This window comes from Myxocyprinus asiaticus, chromosome 38 (assembly GCF_019703515.2).
Source record: "Myxocyprinus asiaticus isolate MX2 ecotype Aquarium Trade chromosome 38, UBuf_Myxa_2, whole genome shotgun sequence".
Lineage (NCBI taxonomy): Eukaryota > Metazoa > Chordata > Actinopteri > Cypriniformes > Catostomidae > Myxocyprinus > Myxocyprinus asiaticus.
In genome coordinates this window covers 24,145,477-24,163,234 of record NC_059381.1, presented here as the reverse complement: position 1 = coordinate 24,163,234, position 17,758 = coordinate 24,145,477, and the positions used below count along the sequence as shown (strand labels likewise).

Sequence of the window (17,758 nt, the reverse complement as noted above, 5' to 3'; positions counted from 1 at the left end):
GTGTAGTAGTACCAGAGATTCTTTATTCATCTAAATAACAACCTCCGCACTTTTACCATAGGAGAGCGCGTAACGGCCAACTTACGTGTTACGACAGTAAGTATGGAGATAGAATTGTTGCATATTAACATACAAATGGAAAGAGACTCACAAATAGGAAGTTGGTTCACAAATAAATTCAATGAGATCTAAGAATATATGTAAGGAGTTTTACAAAATCTAGCATCAAGACATGCTCACAAATCTACAAATAGGTGGACTCCACCCATTGTCTACTCAAGCCAATCAGAAAACGGCCACATTACTCGGACCAATCATAACCCATTCTATCTTCAACCAATCACACTTTGTTTTACAATCAGGGCGGGATCAGAGTCACAGAGCTCTCATGAGCATGGAATCAAGCACATACAGATAAGCTCCAAGGCCACAAACTTTTAAAGAAACAGACACCAGGGGGCCTGGGTAGCTCAGTGGTAAAAGACGCTGGCTACCACCCCTGGAGCTCGCTAGTTCATATCCCAGGGTGTGCTGAGTGACTCCAGCCAGGTCTCCTAAGCAACCAAACTGGCCCGGTTGCTAGGGAGGGTAGAGTCACATGGGGTAACCTCCTCGTGGTCACTCTAATGTGGTTATTTCTCGGTGGGGCGCGTGGTGAGTTGAGCGCGGATGCCACGGTGGATGGCCCATTTGTAGAGTGTCATGATCATTAGATTTATAGCTAAACTGGCTGACTGAACGAGTCTGCTATTTGAATTTTAACCAAGTTTCTAGACTGAAATGCGTTGTCAAATCTTTTACTCTTAATGTTACATGGCAGATCCAAACAGACACACTACTAGACACTACAAAAGATCAGTAGTACAGATAGTGCCTTTATAAAACATGAATCATATTAGATTATCAAAGGAGCACAAACCATAAATTAATTACACAGTGTATAAGATTTGCTATGGCATTGATTTGGTTTCACATTATGTTAATGAATCAAAAAAAAAAAAATTAACTGAAGTGATATTTCAAAGGATTTATATTTTTAGCACTTAGTGTTATGGCAGACCAGTCCAATGTTACTCACAAGAAATAATTATGTTAACCCTGTAAAACAATGTGTGTTTCACTTATTTACTCAGGAAGTATTTGGGCTGTGAGATACAAGTGAATAATAATAAAGAATAATAATAATAAAAGAGTTGCGAGGATACTGGAGAACTGGTGCTCTCTGCTCCACATCACAAAAAGATGGAAACAGTTGTGGGACTTTTGTGCTACTGGTGGTAAGATATCACAAAGCTCCATGGAACAATCTTGTTTGTGTAACGTGTTCTTTTCTATACAGTAATGGACTTGTTTATAACATGTAACAGTTATTTTTTCCAATCATTTGTGCAGAATGCTCTTACCCTGACTAGGAGTATCCATCCCAGACAACTGATACAACACCATGATGTGGCAATGAGGATGTTCATGTACAACAAAATCGAGCAAAATGCCAGCACTCCAGTTGTAATGTTCAATTCCAGTGTTTGTGTGTACTCAAATGTATTTTCTTTTGTAGTTACATGCATGACAACCTGTAATTTGTAACAAAAAAAAAATAAATCATACCTTTTAGCCAACAGACTTGCTTTAAAGTGTTTAAAAAAAAAAACAGTTACTCTTTAAAAACTATTTACCTCAAAATGCCTTGATAGCACTCAAAAGATTTGTCACCTAAATGACAAAAAATATTTTGTCAATTGAGATCATTTATACTCATATTCATGTTGTTCCAAACCCAAACAAGTGACTTTCTTCTGTGGGAGGAACTCAAAAGGAGATGTCAGGAATTATGATAGGGACAGACAGCTTTACTTTCATTTCAGCCTCATTAGCAGCATCTACATTTTACAATGTATTCTCATATTCCACAGAAGAAACTAAATATGGTTTAAAAACAAAACAAAACCAAAACATGAGGGTGAGTAAATGATAGAATTCTCATTTTTAAGTAAGTCAACCCAAAGACAATGCTACGGTTTATTTAACTGTTGTGTTGCACTTTCATTACAAGATATTGTAACTTAAAAGAAATCTGATATAACAAAGAATATCATTGTAACAATGCTGACTGCTGGCAATGACGATGATGAGAAGAACCCAAGTGCAGTTTATTTACAAAAGTGAATGCCCTAACTATACACATGAACTAAACCTGACTTGATATAAACTTGACACAAACGTGGCCTGACATAAACATCTATACTCACATTCAATACTTGACCACTAGACAATGCAAACATGAGGGCTTAAATACAAGACATGGGAGAACATAAACCAATGAACAAACAGAACTCATAATAAGCTAATTAAACAATAAACCAATGAAAACATGACACATGAACATGGAGGGAAAACAGAAATCACATGACAAGGGAAACAGGAACTAAACATTTCAAAATAAAAGACATGAATCAACAAAATACACATGACAATCATATTACACAATAGTGCTCAAAGTTGATGGGCAGTACACAGGGAAAACAAACAATGAGTCAATTATCACTGTCAAAACATGATGCTGTATTTTAGAAAGGGACCCTGTAATAGTACCTCCTAAAACATTCACACAAAAGTGCTAAAATGGAAAATTCTAATAAATATTACCTTACAACTGCTTTTATAAAATACATTAACATAATGTGAAACCACATTTTTGGCATAGCAAACCTTATACACTGTGTAATTAATGTATGGTTTGTGCTCCTTAAATAATCTAATATGATTCATGTTTTATAAAGACACTATCTGTACTACTGATCTTTTGTAGTGTCTAGTAGTGTGTCTGTTTGGATCTGCCATGTAACATTAAAAGTAAAGGTTTTGACGACACATTTCAGTCTAGAAACTTTGTTAAAATTCAAATAGCAGACTCGTACAGTCAGTCAGGTTAGCTATAAAGCTAATGGTCATGACACTTTACAAATGGGCAGTTTTCAGCTGTCAACATTTAACAAGACACTACACATGTTTATAACCGAGAGAAAATGATACAAACCTTAAATCACAGTATTCATCTGATGGCGTCCGTTTCTTTAAAAGTTTGTGGCCTTGGAGCTTATCTGTATGTGCTTGAGTCCATGCTCATGAGAGCTCTGTGACTCTGATCCCGCCCTGACCGTAAAACAAAGCGTGATTGGTTGAAGATAGAACGTGCTACGATTGGTCCGAGTAATGTGGCCGTTTTCTGATTGGCTCGAGTAGACGATGGGTGGAGTCCACCTATTTGTAGATTTGTGAGCACATCTTTCAAAATCGACAAATGCGGGTAGCCATCCGCAAATGCACAGGAAGTGATCCACAAATTAATGCACGTTATTCACAAATGAATGCTGGACAGAGTTGTGTTTGTGAGTTAAAAAAATATTTTTATTTGCAAATCTCATTTTATTTATTTGTGAATTCACTTTATTTTTGTGAAACTCCTAACATATATTTGTAAATCTCATTCTTTTTATTTGTGAATTCATTTCATTTTTGTGAAACTCCTTACATTTATTTGTGGATCTCATTCAATTTGTTTGTGAACCAACTTTCTATTTGTGAATCTCTTTCCATTTGTATGATAATATGCAACAATTCTATCTCCATAAGTAAGTCACTGTTTTTGCGGATACCATACAGATGAATGGGGAGAGCCGTGAACTGACACATACCTGTCGCAAAATTGTCCGCGTCTTCTCTTATTAAAAACAGCAATTTTGTCATAGTAAACTCCACACATAGTTCATTTGAAAAGGATTGTTTGGTGTAAAACATGTAGAAGATTAACAGACTGGCGGTCAATTCATTAAGTGATGAACTGTTTCCTCACAAAAGCAGTTTATTCAGCACACTGAAGCATCTCCTCCATAGACATACATTTAAATAAACGGCATCTTGTAATGTCCATATAATGTCTATTAGATGACTGCATTATGCTATTTTATGCTAAGCTTGTAAGCTAATTATGTAGAAAGTTTCTGGTAGTACTCTCTCAGCAGACGTGAAATCCTGCCACGCATTTAAAGGAGTAGTTCACCCAAAAATGAAAATTCTCTCATCATTTACTCACCCTCATACATTCCAGATGTGTATAACTTTCTTTCTTCTGCTGAACACAAATTAAGATTTTTAGAAGAATATCTCAGCCCTGTAGGTGCATTTAATGCAAGTGAATGGTGACCAGAACTTAGGAGGTTTAAAAAGAACATAAAGGCAGCATAAAAGTAATCCATAAGACTCCAGTGGTTAAATCCATGTCTTCAGAAGCAATATGATAGGTGTGGATGAGAAACAGACCAATATTTCAATCATTTTTTACTATAAATATCCACTTTCACATTCCGAAAGTGAAAGTGGAGATTTATACAAAAAAGGATTGAAATATTGATCTGTATCTTGCATTGAAAGGACCTTGAGATATTCTTCTAAAATCTTTGTGTTCAGCTGAAGAAAATGCCTGAAACTGAATAAATTATGAGAGAAAGGTTTGGGTGAATTATCCCTTTGGGTGAACTTTTCCTTTACTTACCTATGTAGTTCCATACTCATTTGACTTTCTGTCCTCTGTGAAACACAAAAGGAGAAATTTTGAAGAATATTAGGGTCTCAGTACCTGATCACTTTCCTTGATTTATAAAAAAAAAAAAAAAAAAAAAAAAAAAAATGCAATGAAAGTGAATGGTCAATCTCTAACATTCTGACAAAAAGGAAGTCATGCTGTTTTGTAATGACATGAGTATGAGTAAATGATGACAAATTTTTAAATATCTGGGAGAACTGTTTCTTTGGGTCCTGAATTTTGTATTGATATCTACTTTGAACAGAATCAAAACTGTTCCTTATAAAACACTGTGACGAGGAGGAGGGTGGAACCGGGCCTTGAGAACACACTCCCGGCCCTGAATTGGGCTAATCAGCCAGGAGGGGGATAAAGATGAGCCGGAGGCGCCAGTTCGAGATAGAGAGACACACAAAAGCAGTTTACTGTGCGTGCGTGCGTGCATGTGTGTGTGTGTGTGTGTGTGTGTGTGTGTGCGGGCGCGTGCGCGTGTCTATGTGTTTTATGTTGTTTTAAGTTGAGTTTATGTCATTAAAGTTTACGTTGACTGTTCTGCTGGTTCCTGCCTCCTCCTTGCCTATCCTTTACCCACTACATTGGTGCCGAAACCCGGCAAGGAGAAGGTGGGAACCGGCAGAACAGTCAACGTAAACTTTAATGATATAAACTCAACTCAACTCTACTCCTCCTCCTCGTCACAAACACCATACATGAAACCATATCTGCAAACATGTAGGCCTAATGAGGATGGTTCAAAGGTGACTTCTCAAAACAAACAGAACATTTTTAGAACTTTTCCAGGTTTGTGCTGGTTAAATACATAGATTGTGAGGACTGGATCACACTGTTCTATTACTAGCACATGGTAAACTTTCACTAGTCAGCAGTCTGAGGACAGTCAGAAACTGCAGTTTTAAATTGTGCAACAACATTAGAGAACTGTCCACCAACTGCACAAAATTATCATTTTGTACATTCGACATAGGATCTGTTAAACCATTTTAATCAAAGCAGTCATTCTGAAAAAGACTTTCACAAAATCAATATTGTTCTGTTCAAATCTTATCTTTTTGCATGTACATATTGATTGGGGAAAAAAGCATTCTTTTCACGCTTCGGATAACAGTGACCACACATTGGCAAATATTTTAGATGCCATGACACCTAAATTGTATAAAATAGCATAACATCTATTTATAATCTGCCTTTGATGTCTTTGGATCCATCCATGGATCAGAGAAAAATAAGTTTCTCAGTATGAGAACTTGATGACCTTTGATTTAGAGAAATTGGAACATATTGTATTGGTCTTTTTAAGTTATAATTTTTGTGTACACATGACATTAGATCAATTTTTAGTAAAAACAAAAAAGCAAAAAAGCAAAACAGATATATAGAGTTGTCACTTTTTATTTTTGGAATTTTGGTTTATTAGTATTTGTTCAAGACTGCTTTGGTTATGGTGCCATGTTTCTAATATATATATATATATAGGTATATATGTACACTTTTATGTAGTTTGTATAGTGATACCATAGTGATCATAGAGATATTGTTACGAGTCAGAGTTAGACACAGAGTGAAGATCCATGTGCAGAGTTTAATAATAATCGTAGTCAAACAGGCAGAGTTCAAAACCAGATAAGCAATCCAGGCAAAGTAACAAAACAAAGATGGAAAACAAAGGGGTAATCCAAGGGACAGGCAGTAATCAATAACAGGCAGACAGTAGATAACAATAACACTCAGAAATGCAAGACAAAGGGGTGAATTGGCAAGACTTTGTAGAGAGGTGTGGTGAGAGCAGAGTTTATATACACAGGGAGTTGATTAATGAATGAAGATAAGGTGTGAGAGTCAATGGCGGGAAGAGGAGGATTCTGGGAAGTGTAGTCCGGGTGAGATTAGTACTCAGGGGAAGGGGATCTTGTGGGAACAGATCAAGTGGATATGACAGATATAGTGTAGCATAGGTCAGGGTTTTCAAATTTTTTGATGCCAAGGACCCCCAAATATGATGATCCTCTTGCAAGGACCCCCTTCCTAAAATAAAAAGGCTGCAATATATATATATATATATATATATATATATATATATATATATATATATATATATATATATATATATATGTAAAAAAAAATTTTCGTATTAAGACCCTGGTAAGTGTGATATTATAAAGATGTTTTCTTGTGCAAAATAAAATAATTAGCTTTTATATTGTTATTACGCTTGTTAAGTCAAAAGAAATATGTAGAAAATATTTATTTTGTATTAAGTTGACAGCATATCTTTTTTCAAATCAATATTAGACCAGCGTTAGATATATAAATTTAGTCTTGAAAAAGCAGAGTCAGACATTAATAATGTCAAATTCAGTACATGATTGTGGTGATGTGGGTGTGGCCGAGTGACATCTGTGGAGAGCAAGGCCAGGAGAGGAAGAGTGGTAAGGATAGACACCTGTGGCAAATCACCTATAACAGTTGTTTTGTGTTGCACTGAGAGCTGGAGGGGGTTTAAAGGGTAGTCCAAACCACTGGAGGGGAGAGAAAGACGCTAGCAGCCAAGTCTGTGTGTGTGTGTGTGTGTGTGTGTGCACGCGCGCATGCGCGCACGTTTGCGTTTGCGAATGCGCCTGCGCATGTGTGCGTGCGTGCTTGTGCTTATTAAGCTGAAAAGCAAACTCGTTTATGTTACACTGAAAAGTGTGTGAAAATAAAGTCTTGTGTTGAAAATTTACCCGGCCCTTGCTTTCTCCTTGAGGAGAAAGTCAAAGACCTTGTCACAATGTTATTTATTTTTTTATTTTTTTATATTTATTTTTTTCTGAAATGTTCAGCAGAACACCTAGCACCCCCTTGCAGTCCCCTGGGGGTCCCCTGACCCCAGTTTGAAAACCCCTGGCATAGGTTGTACAGTGCATTTTTTATGCCTTTACATGCCCCATTTTCAAACCAATGGGCTAAAATATTTTTAACCGTGAAACTGTTGTGTAAATTGTACATTGTTGGACACATAAAACCACAGATTTGATTGATTTGATTTTATGGTCAACTCAAGATGCATTGAGGCTTGCCATAGTAAATCTTTAAAACATTTGGGGCAATACTTCTAAGATACTGTAATGTTTTACTGCAATCGACAGATCCCAGAAGCAAGATGACTGAACATTAAGCTTATTTAAGCAGAGGTGGGTAGAGTAGCCAAAAACTGTACTCAAGTAAAATTAAAAATTACTTAAAAAAATTATTACTTAGTATAATTAAAAGTACTAACATAAATAATTACTTGAGTAAGAGTAAGAAAGTATCCAATTAAAAGAGTACTCAAGTAGTGAGTTACTTTCACAAATGACATAATGGACGTTAACTCCCTACATTTCATTACATAATACACATTTAACATGTATTACAGAATTATTATTATTATTAATGGAAATTCTGTCATCATTCACCATCATGTTGTTTCAAACCTGTATTACTTTCTTCCATGCAATACAATAAGGAGATATTAGACAGAATGTTTGTCACTATTTACTTTCAGTGAATGTGTCTTTTTTCTCTAGATTTTGAAAGTGAATGGTGACCAAGACTGTCAGTCCCTAACATTCTGTCTAACATCTTTTGCATTCCACAGAATACAGAAGGTCACACAGGTTTGGAACAACATAAGGGTTGGGAAATTATGTCAGAATATTAAATTATGGCTGAGATTTAATTAAGATTTTTAGAAGAATATCTCAGCTCTGTAGGTCCATACAATGCAAGTTGCAATACAATTCACTTGCATTGTATGGACCTACAGAGCTGAAATATTCTTCTAAAAATCTTAATTTGTGTTCTGCAGAAGAAAGGAAGTCATACACATCTGGGATGGCATGAGGGTGAGGAAATGATGAGAGAATTTTCATTTTTGGGTGAACTATTGCTTTAAGGTCTCTTGTCAGATCTGGATGGATTTGTCAATAAAAAGAGAGGTTTTGAAATCTTTCTAGTAATTATTATGGTGAAAACGTAAAAATGTCCCACAGGGAAATTATATATAATGCTGAAACATAAACCAAAGCAAGATCACGTTTTATTAATGCCTACTTTAGCTATTTCATAGCTTTTAAAATCCTGCATGGATTCTTATTTCAGTGTTGTTACAGTTTTCAGTGTTGAAAGAATTTAGATCATTAGTTCTGTACAAACGCAGAGTACTGCGTAAGGCACCAACCCCGGTCGCGGAACACTCGCTGTGTCTGAAACTGCCCCCTATCCACTATATAGTGCACTATTTCGGGTGTCCGCCATTTTGTAGGTGTGCCTGAACTCTGAGTGAGCCACTCGTTCCCTACTTTTGTTCACTCGTTCTTACCCACAATGCACTCTAATTTCGAGGGTACATTCAAATGTACCCTCGACGATGATTAATTGCCCATAATCCACCACGGGAAGACGTACCAGCTGGGAGTTTACTGCTTCCTTCACTCCTGCAATGTTTTATTTCATGCTGAATTTATTAAATTACTTTTTGACAAATCATTACTTGATTAACATAATAACATATAGAGAGGCAAAACATACAGATACATTTTAAAATATACTCTTTATTTATATTTATACAGAATTTTGCCATTAAGCTGAAGAATTATTTATTTACTAAATAATTCATTGAGGTGATATTATTTTAACTCAGGAGACTGCACACAGTGGAAATGATAATTCTGTGGATGATTTCAATATTCGGTTATAACATGTAGGTTATGATAACTTTGGTGCTGTTTATGGTCGGATGAGAAATGCTACCCAGCTTGTATTGGAGTTTAAAGATACTACAGTATAACAAATAAATACAATAATATACATTTGATAAAATGTGTTTACTCTTTATATTAACATATATATTAAAACTGACAAACAGAAAGAAGATATATTGTATTAATATATTATTTAATAAGACTAACAAGTAAGGCCCAAGTATTTTAAAAGTTCATATGTGACTTTGTTTCTGCGACAGCCCCAGAGCTCCGACACTTGGTGTATACTTCAGTGTCCGAATTCATTCACTCATTTCGTTCACTCACTGCTGAGATATTGTACACTCACTGCTGAGATATAGTGCACTCACTACCATTCACTATATTGGGAATGAGTGAATGAGTGAATGATTTTGGACATAGCCACTCTCTTTGCAATACGATCGTCTCGCACCCACACATATCTCACGCGCGCACCCCGCGCCCCTCGCTGTGCACACGCAGATATGCTGTCTGTTCGCGCTCCAGTTGTCAATTACGCAAATGGCAGAGCAAAAGGCATTTACACTTAACTTGGATGTTTACATGGATTTATACAGTTAAACAGCCCTTAGTAGCTGTGATAGTTTCCAGTAAATACTGCTCATGACATGCAGGACGTTGGACAAAGCGAACTGATATATTGCTGCTGTGATGTAAAAATGTACACTTAAAAATGTATGTCATAAGAACCCAGTTACAGATTCAACCTGAAAATGACCATCACATTACACAGAAAAACCCGTGTTAGCATTAGAGCCACAACTTACCTCGATGTGGTGCCTTAAGTTGAAGCTGTGATTTTAAGCTTGTCTTGGTGTTAATTGTTGTTGCATGACGAAACTATTATTTTTTCATTGTGCGGAGCGAAGAAAGTGTTTCTCTTAGTTTGAAGAGTTTGATGCTGGAGCAGAGATGGACTCGGCTTGAGTGACAGTCTGTGACAGCACACGCAGCTGTGTGATACAATGATCAATGGAAACATGTAAATGCTTCATGCTGCAACCCCCTCAATGTTCAAGCCAAATCTACGCCATGGAAAAGTCCCATTCAATAATCTCACAATAAATTACACATTAATTAAAATGAAACCCAGTAATGTAACGACAGGAATGCTGCCCATTGTAAAGAAGTAAAAGTAAATTTTTTTCATTAGAAATTTACTTGAGTGAGAGTAAAAAGTATCCACTTTTTAACCTACTCTAAAAGTAAATTTTTTCCCAAAAAGTTACTCAAGTAAATGTAATGGAGTAAATGTAGTGTGTTACTACACACCTCTGTATTTAAGCTTATGTAAACTCTTAAATATTTAGTCAACACGTGGTTTTATCTTGGCCATTGCCCTGTGCCGAGCAAGAGAACAGGTGAAAAGCATAGACAAAGAGGGTGGGAGGTAAGATCAGTGTTATAGGGTTAGAAATATAGATGGTTAGTGCTATTGCAAAGCCTTTGCTTCTCTCCCGGACACACAGACCTCCACCAAAATGCATTTGCATCACTTTAACCTGGCAAAATTCGGATATTGCATGTTGCTCTTGCTAGTGCTGATATATCAGGTGAGTTTACAACTCTTTTTCTGCCAAATCTTCTTCACAGATCGCGAGAACCTGTGATGGCATGTGTGGGAAGCTTTTCAGTCAATGTGTAATGTCTTATGTTGGAAAACTATCTGTAGCAAAGTACAGAATAAGTTTATACTTTTACTAGAATTAATCAAGTATGTTATTCAAAATCAAAAGCATGTCATATGTTATTGACTGATAAATGTGTGTCAGGCATCGAGTGTGCCAGTGGTGACGCATGAGGTACAATCAGATCTTCAGCCATCACATAGACTACACCGCAAGATACGAATGTCCCCTCTGTGGCGAATCATGGGGTTCAAACCATATGGAGCCTATTGCCAGGACAATATAGAGTGTTCCACAGGATTTTGCAGGTATACAAGGCAAAGCTGCCATCCCTTTTCTTTCATTTAAATGGGAAAAGTCCTTAAATATTCATATCTGAAAACTGATAATATTTTTTTTTTACCCACAGGAATGGCCATTGTTCTTTCAATGGGCCTGTTCATTCTTAGAAGAGTGGATGACTGAAGTTTTATACAGAAAAATATGAATTTATGTGTTGACCCAATATATACAAAATGGCATGTTTTTTGTTTTATATTCAAAGCGTTGTGAGTTTACGTTGCAAGCACTTTAACTTTTGACCTATATACTGTATAGCACAGCACACACAAGAAATCTGACTTGAAAAGTTACATTGGTTACACAGGACATCTTTTATTCTCAAGGTACGTAATATGATTTATTTACTTAGACTTTTGTTCAATCTAAAGACTTAGGGTTTGTATTTGAATTAGATGTAAGTGTGGGTTGTTCATTTGGATTAGGGTTTAGTTTAATTTATACAAACCATTAAGTACAATACAAAGTACCCAATAAACGATACAATGTGCCTTGTAATTACACTTAGCTAAAGGGATTTATTACTCTGTGCAAGCATGTGTTTTTATTTGTGTAATGCATTATTAAGAATTATAATGCCTCAATGGTGTATTTGTTATTGTTTTTAGACTAGACCCTTACTAGAATTTTTAGGTGGACATTCCATTTTAATATACAATATACTTGTCCAAGATATTTTGCTCATTTGATCTCTGATGTAATGTACTGTATTTGATAATAAGGTCATGAGGGCATACAGAAGGGCCAGTAAGAGAACATGTACAGTTGCACATGTCTTGCTCCTCTTTCTCAGAAACTCAGTTCTAGTAACAAAGGCCACTGAAGTTCCTCGGCATGCACGTGTTAAAGAGAGGAGTATTTACACAAGAATGCACTGTAACAGAATGATGTCACTGTACTGGGAACAACCTCCACATGTACCTAGATTATATGTGCCTTGTCTCACATAGACGAGCAAAGTTTAAGTTTGTCAAATAAATCACTATTTATATCTCTTTCACAATCATTCCTTTTTTGTCAATTTATGTTAAAAGAAATGCATTATTATGCACTATTATTTTGTATACAGAATTTTAACCTAAAAAAAATGTTTTGTGTGGTAACATCTAAATTAACTGGTAAAATTCAAGTCAAAATTATGATTTAATATGATTGAATAAACCTGACTACATTATGTACTGTAGCATCAACAAAAGTAATTTTAAGTGTTAGATCAAGTAGAAATTAAAGGGGTCATGACATGAAGAATCTAAATTTCTTTGATCTTTTGACATATAAGATCATGATCAAGGAAAATGATCATGCTTTACAAATATATGACTGTTTTTTTTTAACAAAAACTTTATTAATATTATAAGTGAACCTCAAGGAACATATGAAAATTATTTTTAAAAAGGCAAGTCATGACCCCTTTAAGGTAACAATGGCAGTTTACAACCTTTTACAGTGCATGCTACAAATAAATACACAAATAAATGGTCAGGTAACCTTATCTTTATGTTGTAATGTCTTATTTATCTGGTTTGATTCAAGACAAAATATTATTTAACATGTCTGAATCAATCTGACAACACAATGTTACACCAACAAAACTAATTTTAAAGGTCAGATTAGGAAAGGTAGAAATAGCTCTTCAAGGTAACATTTGCATGTCACCTCTTTTTAGTGTAAACAGTATCATGGACACTGTGATCGAATACAGGATGTGACTACCTAAGAATCAACTGTCATATAAAGGAAAATTTTCTGCCACTGTTTATTATAAAGAATTAAAACATATTTTGAGTGATATCAATGTTTCAAAAATATGCAAACTGCATACACATGCTGTTGCTAGAAAACTTTGTGCTCACCTGGATTTCTGGATATCATCTGTTAGCAGATTTTTTATTTATTTTTTAAAGCACCAGTATATACAGTAGATGGTTTTCCATTGAATAATTGAGGCTGTGTTTAATTGTCAGCTTGAAAAGGTGGAAAAGTTCAAGTATAGCAAAAGCATCACAGGCTGACTTTATGCCAACTACCATACAGGGACCTGTGTTACTGTAGTTGGCGATCAGGATTGGGGTCATCTACAGGTGGATGCTACCTCCATCTTCCTGCTCTTCCTGGCCCAGATGACAGCATCAGGTCAACAAAGCCCTCATAAAATATTAAAAATGTTAAATCACTTGTGTGGAAACAAAAGACTAGATTTTCACTACTTTTTGTTTGCAGGGCTGCATATTGTTTACATTCGTGATGAGGTTGATGTAGTCCAGAATCTGATCTTTTATATTGAGTCTACATACAAAGTGACAGTAAGCAGTAATCTATTGCACAGAATGCTATTCTTGAACTGGAAGGATTTTACATGTGTTCCTTGGGTATTAAGACATTTTTGATTGTGTAATCTGTGAAATATGGAAGGTTTTAAATGTCAAACAAGTGTCAAAATATAAACCCTCAGTGATAAAATTGTATAACCTCTTTGTATGTGTTTATTCAGGTAGCTTTGGAGGCCTTGGATGGACTGAACCTTTTCGGTGCCAAAGGGGGCCCAGAGTCTAATGTACACGCTTTAGCTGATGACATTCAGCACTGCCAAGTAATAACCTCCTTCGTGATCTGACAGATGGGGAGAGAGCGTCCATAGTCCATATTATACAGTTTTTTTTCCTAGCTCCAGAAAATAACAAAACATTTCTCTGTTTTGGATACAATAGTCTATTCTTGACTCCATGCTCCCAATTGCATCTACATCCAAAGAGGTGGATGCTGGGGTTCTGTCCATCATTTCTTATCCAGCATTTGCAGTTGAAGAGATTGAGGCTGTTAATATCACAAAATAATTTCAAAACTTCAGGTGAATAAAAATGTCTTATACAGTATTTAGATAATAAATCTAAATTAAAGGTGTAAAAGTAATTTTTTGAAGTATCAAAGTGGCTTACATTGACACCTAGTGACCTGGATGCTGCATCATTCAAACACAGTATTTAGTTACCAATGCTATTGTAGAAATTCACTATGCACAGTAAGCCAGGATTCATTTAATCCATGAATGAAAGTGTCCAATAACAGGGCAGTTACTGAGATTAAGTGAGTAGTATTCAGCTGGTCATGTGATGCTACCATGGCTGCCCTCATGAGGGGACCCGCTCCATGTAGAATAAAAGAGCTTTTATAAGGTTATTTATATGACTGAACTCTTCATCTCACGTAAGTGGTCATGATTTTATATATATGTTTCAAAATTACTATTAATTTCTTTAGAAGTAAAACCTTTTAAATGAAAAAAATAAAATAAAAATAAAAATACATAGTGAACCTTTAAATTCAATAATAAATCCAATTAGAAAAACAAATCAATGATCGGCTAAATCAGCAGGTAATGCAATACTTTAGTTACACTTAGAGTATACTCTTTCGTAGGGCAGATATGGATGCTGTCACTTCCTCAGGGACGGACACAAAACTCCCCGAGAGGTAACCCATACCTAAACAGTTTGTCAGATTTTATGTTTGTTGCTAACATTTGTATGATAGAAAATTGGAACTTGTTGAATCGGTCTAGACAACCTTGTTCTCACACAATCTTACTTTTCCAAGGACCCCAATCGCTTGTACTATAAGTCATCAGAGTTGAAGCTCTTCGAGAACATAGAGTGTGAATGGCCACTGTTCTGGACATACCTCATCCTGGATGGCATTTTTATCAACAGCCCTGAACAGGTACAAACAATTCACTATTATGATAATGCAACAGTTTCTTTCTTTCTTTCTTTCTTTGTCTTTTCTGTCCCTCTGGTATTTAGGTTCAGGAATACAGAGAGGCTTTAGATGGCATTCTCATCAAAGGGAAGAATGAATTATATTTGGTGCCTGAGCTTTATGATGTTCCTCCAGATAGGTTCTGGACACATTTACTTGTCGACTTAATATTAAAGTATTGCATTTTGTATCATTAAGAAATACCTAAAGATAGATTCATGGTTTGATGGGATAATCCAAAGGAAAACAGACTTTCAACTTGTATGTGTCATTTAAACTAGGTTGATGAAGAGTATGTTAACCCACACACTGTTGAGAGAGTGCCAATAGGCAAGTGTCCACTAAAATGGGACCAGTCTCTGTACATATTGTGTAACCTGCTGGCAGAGGTACAGTAAATTCCACTAAAAATACTCAAGCAGTGTTTCTCAATCCATTCCTGGAGGACCCACATTGATTGAAGTCATTACCTGAATGGGGAGTGTCAGATTAGTGAATCAACTAAAGAGTGGATTGAGGAATGGAATGGATTGAGATTTGAGAAACACTATATTGCACATTTTAAAATGTTGTCAACATTTTGTTTTGTTTTCTCTTTTTTCTTTTCAGAAGGAACATACATCACTTTTTAATGACTTAATAGGGTTTCTTAGCATCTGAAGAAATGGATCCTCTCAATAGACACCTCTCCACTGTTTTCAAGCCTGATGTAGTAGTTCAAGGTAGGACATAATCTGTTTGGGAGTGGGCTACTAGGTTGACCAGTTTAAAAGCATATGTGTTTGATTTTACATTTACATTTACATTTATTCATTTGGCAGATGCTTTTATCCAAAGTGACTTACAAAAGAGGAAAACAAAAGCGAATCATCAAAAGGAGACAGTGGTATGAAAAGTGCCATACTACAAAATTTCACTAGCATCAAAAAAGTGTTCAAAAAAGATGAAAAGTGCAACAAGAATTTTTTTTTTAATTTTTTTTTTATTAATGACTGGTTAAGTGCTCATGGAAAATATGTGTTTTTAGTCATTTTTTGAAGACAGAGAGTGGATGAAAAGCTTCACGGATGGAGTTGGGAAGGTCATTCCACCATCGTGGTATGATGAAGCTGAAAGTCCGGGAAAGTGTTTTGGTGCCTCTTTGTGTTGGTACAACAAGGCGACGTTCCTTAGCCGACAGTAGGCTTCTAGTGGGCCCGTAGCTCTGCATAAATGATTTTAGGTATGCTGGAGCAGACCCAGTGACTGTTCTGTGTGCCAGCATCAGAGCCTTGAATTTGATACGTGCATCAACCGGCAGTCAGTGGAGAGAGACAAGGAGTGGTGTAACATGCGCTCTCTTTGGTTCATTAAAGACCAGACGTGCTACTGCATTCTGGATCATTTGCAGGGGTCTAATTGCACATGCAGGGAGGCCTGCAATGAGAGCGTTACAGTAGTCCAGTCTAGTTATGACAAGTGACTGGACAAGCAGTTGCGTGGCATGTTTAGAGAGGAAGGGTCTTCCTGATATTTTAGAGTGTAAATCTACATGATCTTGCAGTCTTTGAGATGTGGTCTGTGAAATTTAGTCTGTTGTCGATGGTTACCCCTAGATTTCGGACCGTTTTGGAAGGTGTTACTGTAGTTGCACCCAGCTGCACAGTGATGTTGTCTTCAACAGCAGGGTTGGCTTGAAAGACAAGGAGTTCAGTCTTGGCTGGGTTGAGTTGCAGGTGGTGTTCCTTCATCCAGGCCGAGATGTCTGCCAGGCAGGCTGAAATTCGATCAGTCACTGTGGTGTCGTTGGGCTGGAAAGACAAGTAGAGTTGCGTGTCATCAGCGTAGCAGTGGTAAGAGAAACCGTGTGTCTGAATGATGGGTCCCAGTGATGTTGTGCATATAGAGAAGAGAAGTAGCCCAAGCACTGATCCCTGAGGTACCCCAGTAAGTAGCTGATGTGGCTTGGATACCTCACCTCTCCAGGCTACCTTGAAGGACCTACCTGAGAGATAGGAATTAAACCAGTGAAGCACAGTTCCTGTGATGCCCAGCGAGGAGAGGGTAGAGAGTAAGATCTGATGGTTGACTGTGTCAAAGGCTGCAGAAAGGTCCAGCAGAATCAGGACGGATGATCTCGATTCAGCTTTCGCCTGTCTCAGTGACTCAGTGACAGACAGCAGGGCAGTCTCGGTGGAGTGTCCACTTTTGTCATCCAGCAGCTTGTTCTGTGAGAGATAGGCAGAGATTTTATTGAAAACTGCCCTTTCAAGTGTTTTTGCCATGTATGGGATGAGAGAGACTGGTCTGTAGTGTTCTATTTGTGTGGGGTTAAGTGTGGGTTTCTTCAGCAGCGGGGTTACTCGAGTCTGCTTAAATGTAGTGGGAAAAGTGCCTGTAAGTAGAAATGTGTTAATTATGTATGTGAGTGCAGGTAGGATGGACGGAGAGATGGCCTGGAGAAGGTGAGAAGGAATGGGGTCAAGAGAACAGGTGGTGGGGTGGTTGGAGAGGAGGAGTTTAGAGACCTCAGTGTCAGTCATAGGAGAGAACATAGAGACAGAAGAGTTGCATACAGGGGACAGGTGTTTGACAGGGTGTGGTGCTGAGAATGTATTGCTGATGGTTGTAACCTTATTAGTAAAAAATGTGGTGTCAGTGATGTGTCAGGTGGTGGAGGGGGAGGGCAG

The 17,758-nt window shown here is 36.8% G+C and overlaps 1 protein-coding gene and 1 pseudogene across 1 annotated transcript; both read left to right on the top strand.

Moving 5' to 3' along the window:
* Window positions 1–10,716: 10,716 nt before the first annotated feature.
* LOC127428441 (liver-expressed antimicrobial peptide 2-like) lies at window positions 10,717–12,825 on the top strand. Its single transcript, XM_051676811.1, has 3 exons — window positions 10,717–10,919; window positions 11,139–11,302; window positions 11,404–12,825. Exons 1-3 carry the CDS (start codon window positions 10,848–10,850, stop codon window positions 11,441–11,443), a joined length of 276 nt encoding a protein of 91 aa, XP_051532771.1. The 5' UTR covers window positions 10,717–10,847; the 3' UTR covers window positions 11,444–12,825.
* LOC127428584 (phosphorylase b kinase regulatory subunit alpha, skeletal muscle isoform-like) overlaps window positions 12,757–17,758 on the top strand; it is a 31,386-nt pseudogene continuing 26,384 nt past the window's right edge.

Excerpts from the sequence above, each read along its gene's own strand:
- LOC127428441 (XM_051676811.1), top strand. The coding sequence starts at position 10,848 with ATGCATTTGCATCACTTTAACCTGGCAAAATTCGGATATTGCATGTTG. Across the intron at positions 10,920-11,138 it reads TGCTAGTGCTGATATATCAG|GCATCGAGTGTGCCAGTGGT; the intron begins GTGAGTTTACAA and ends AATGTGTGTCAG. Across the intron at positions 11,303-11,403 it reads TGTTCCACAGGATTTTGCAG|GAATGGCCATTGTTCTTTCA; the intron begins GTATACAAGGCA and ends TTTTACCCACAG.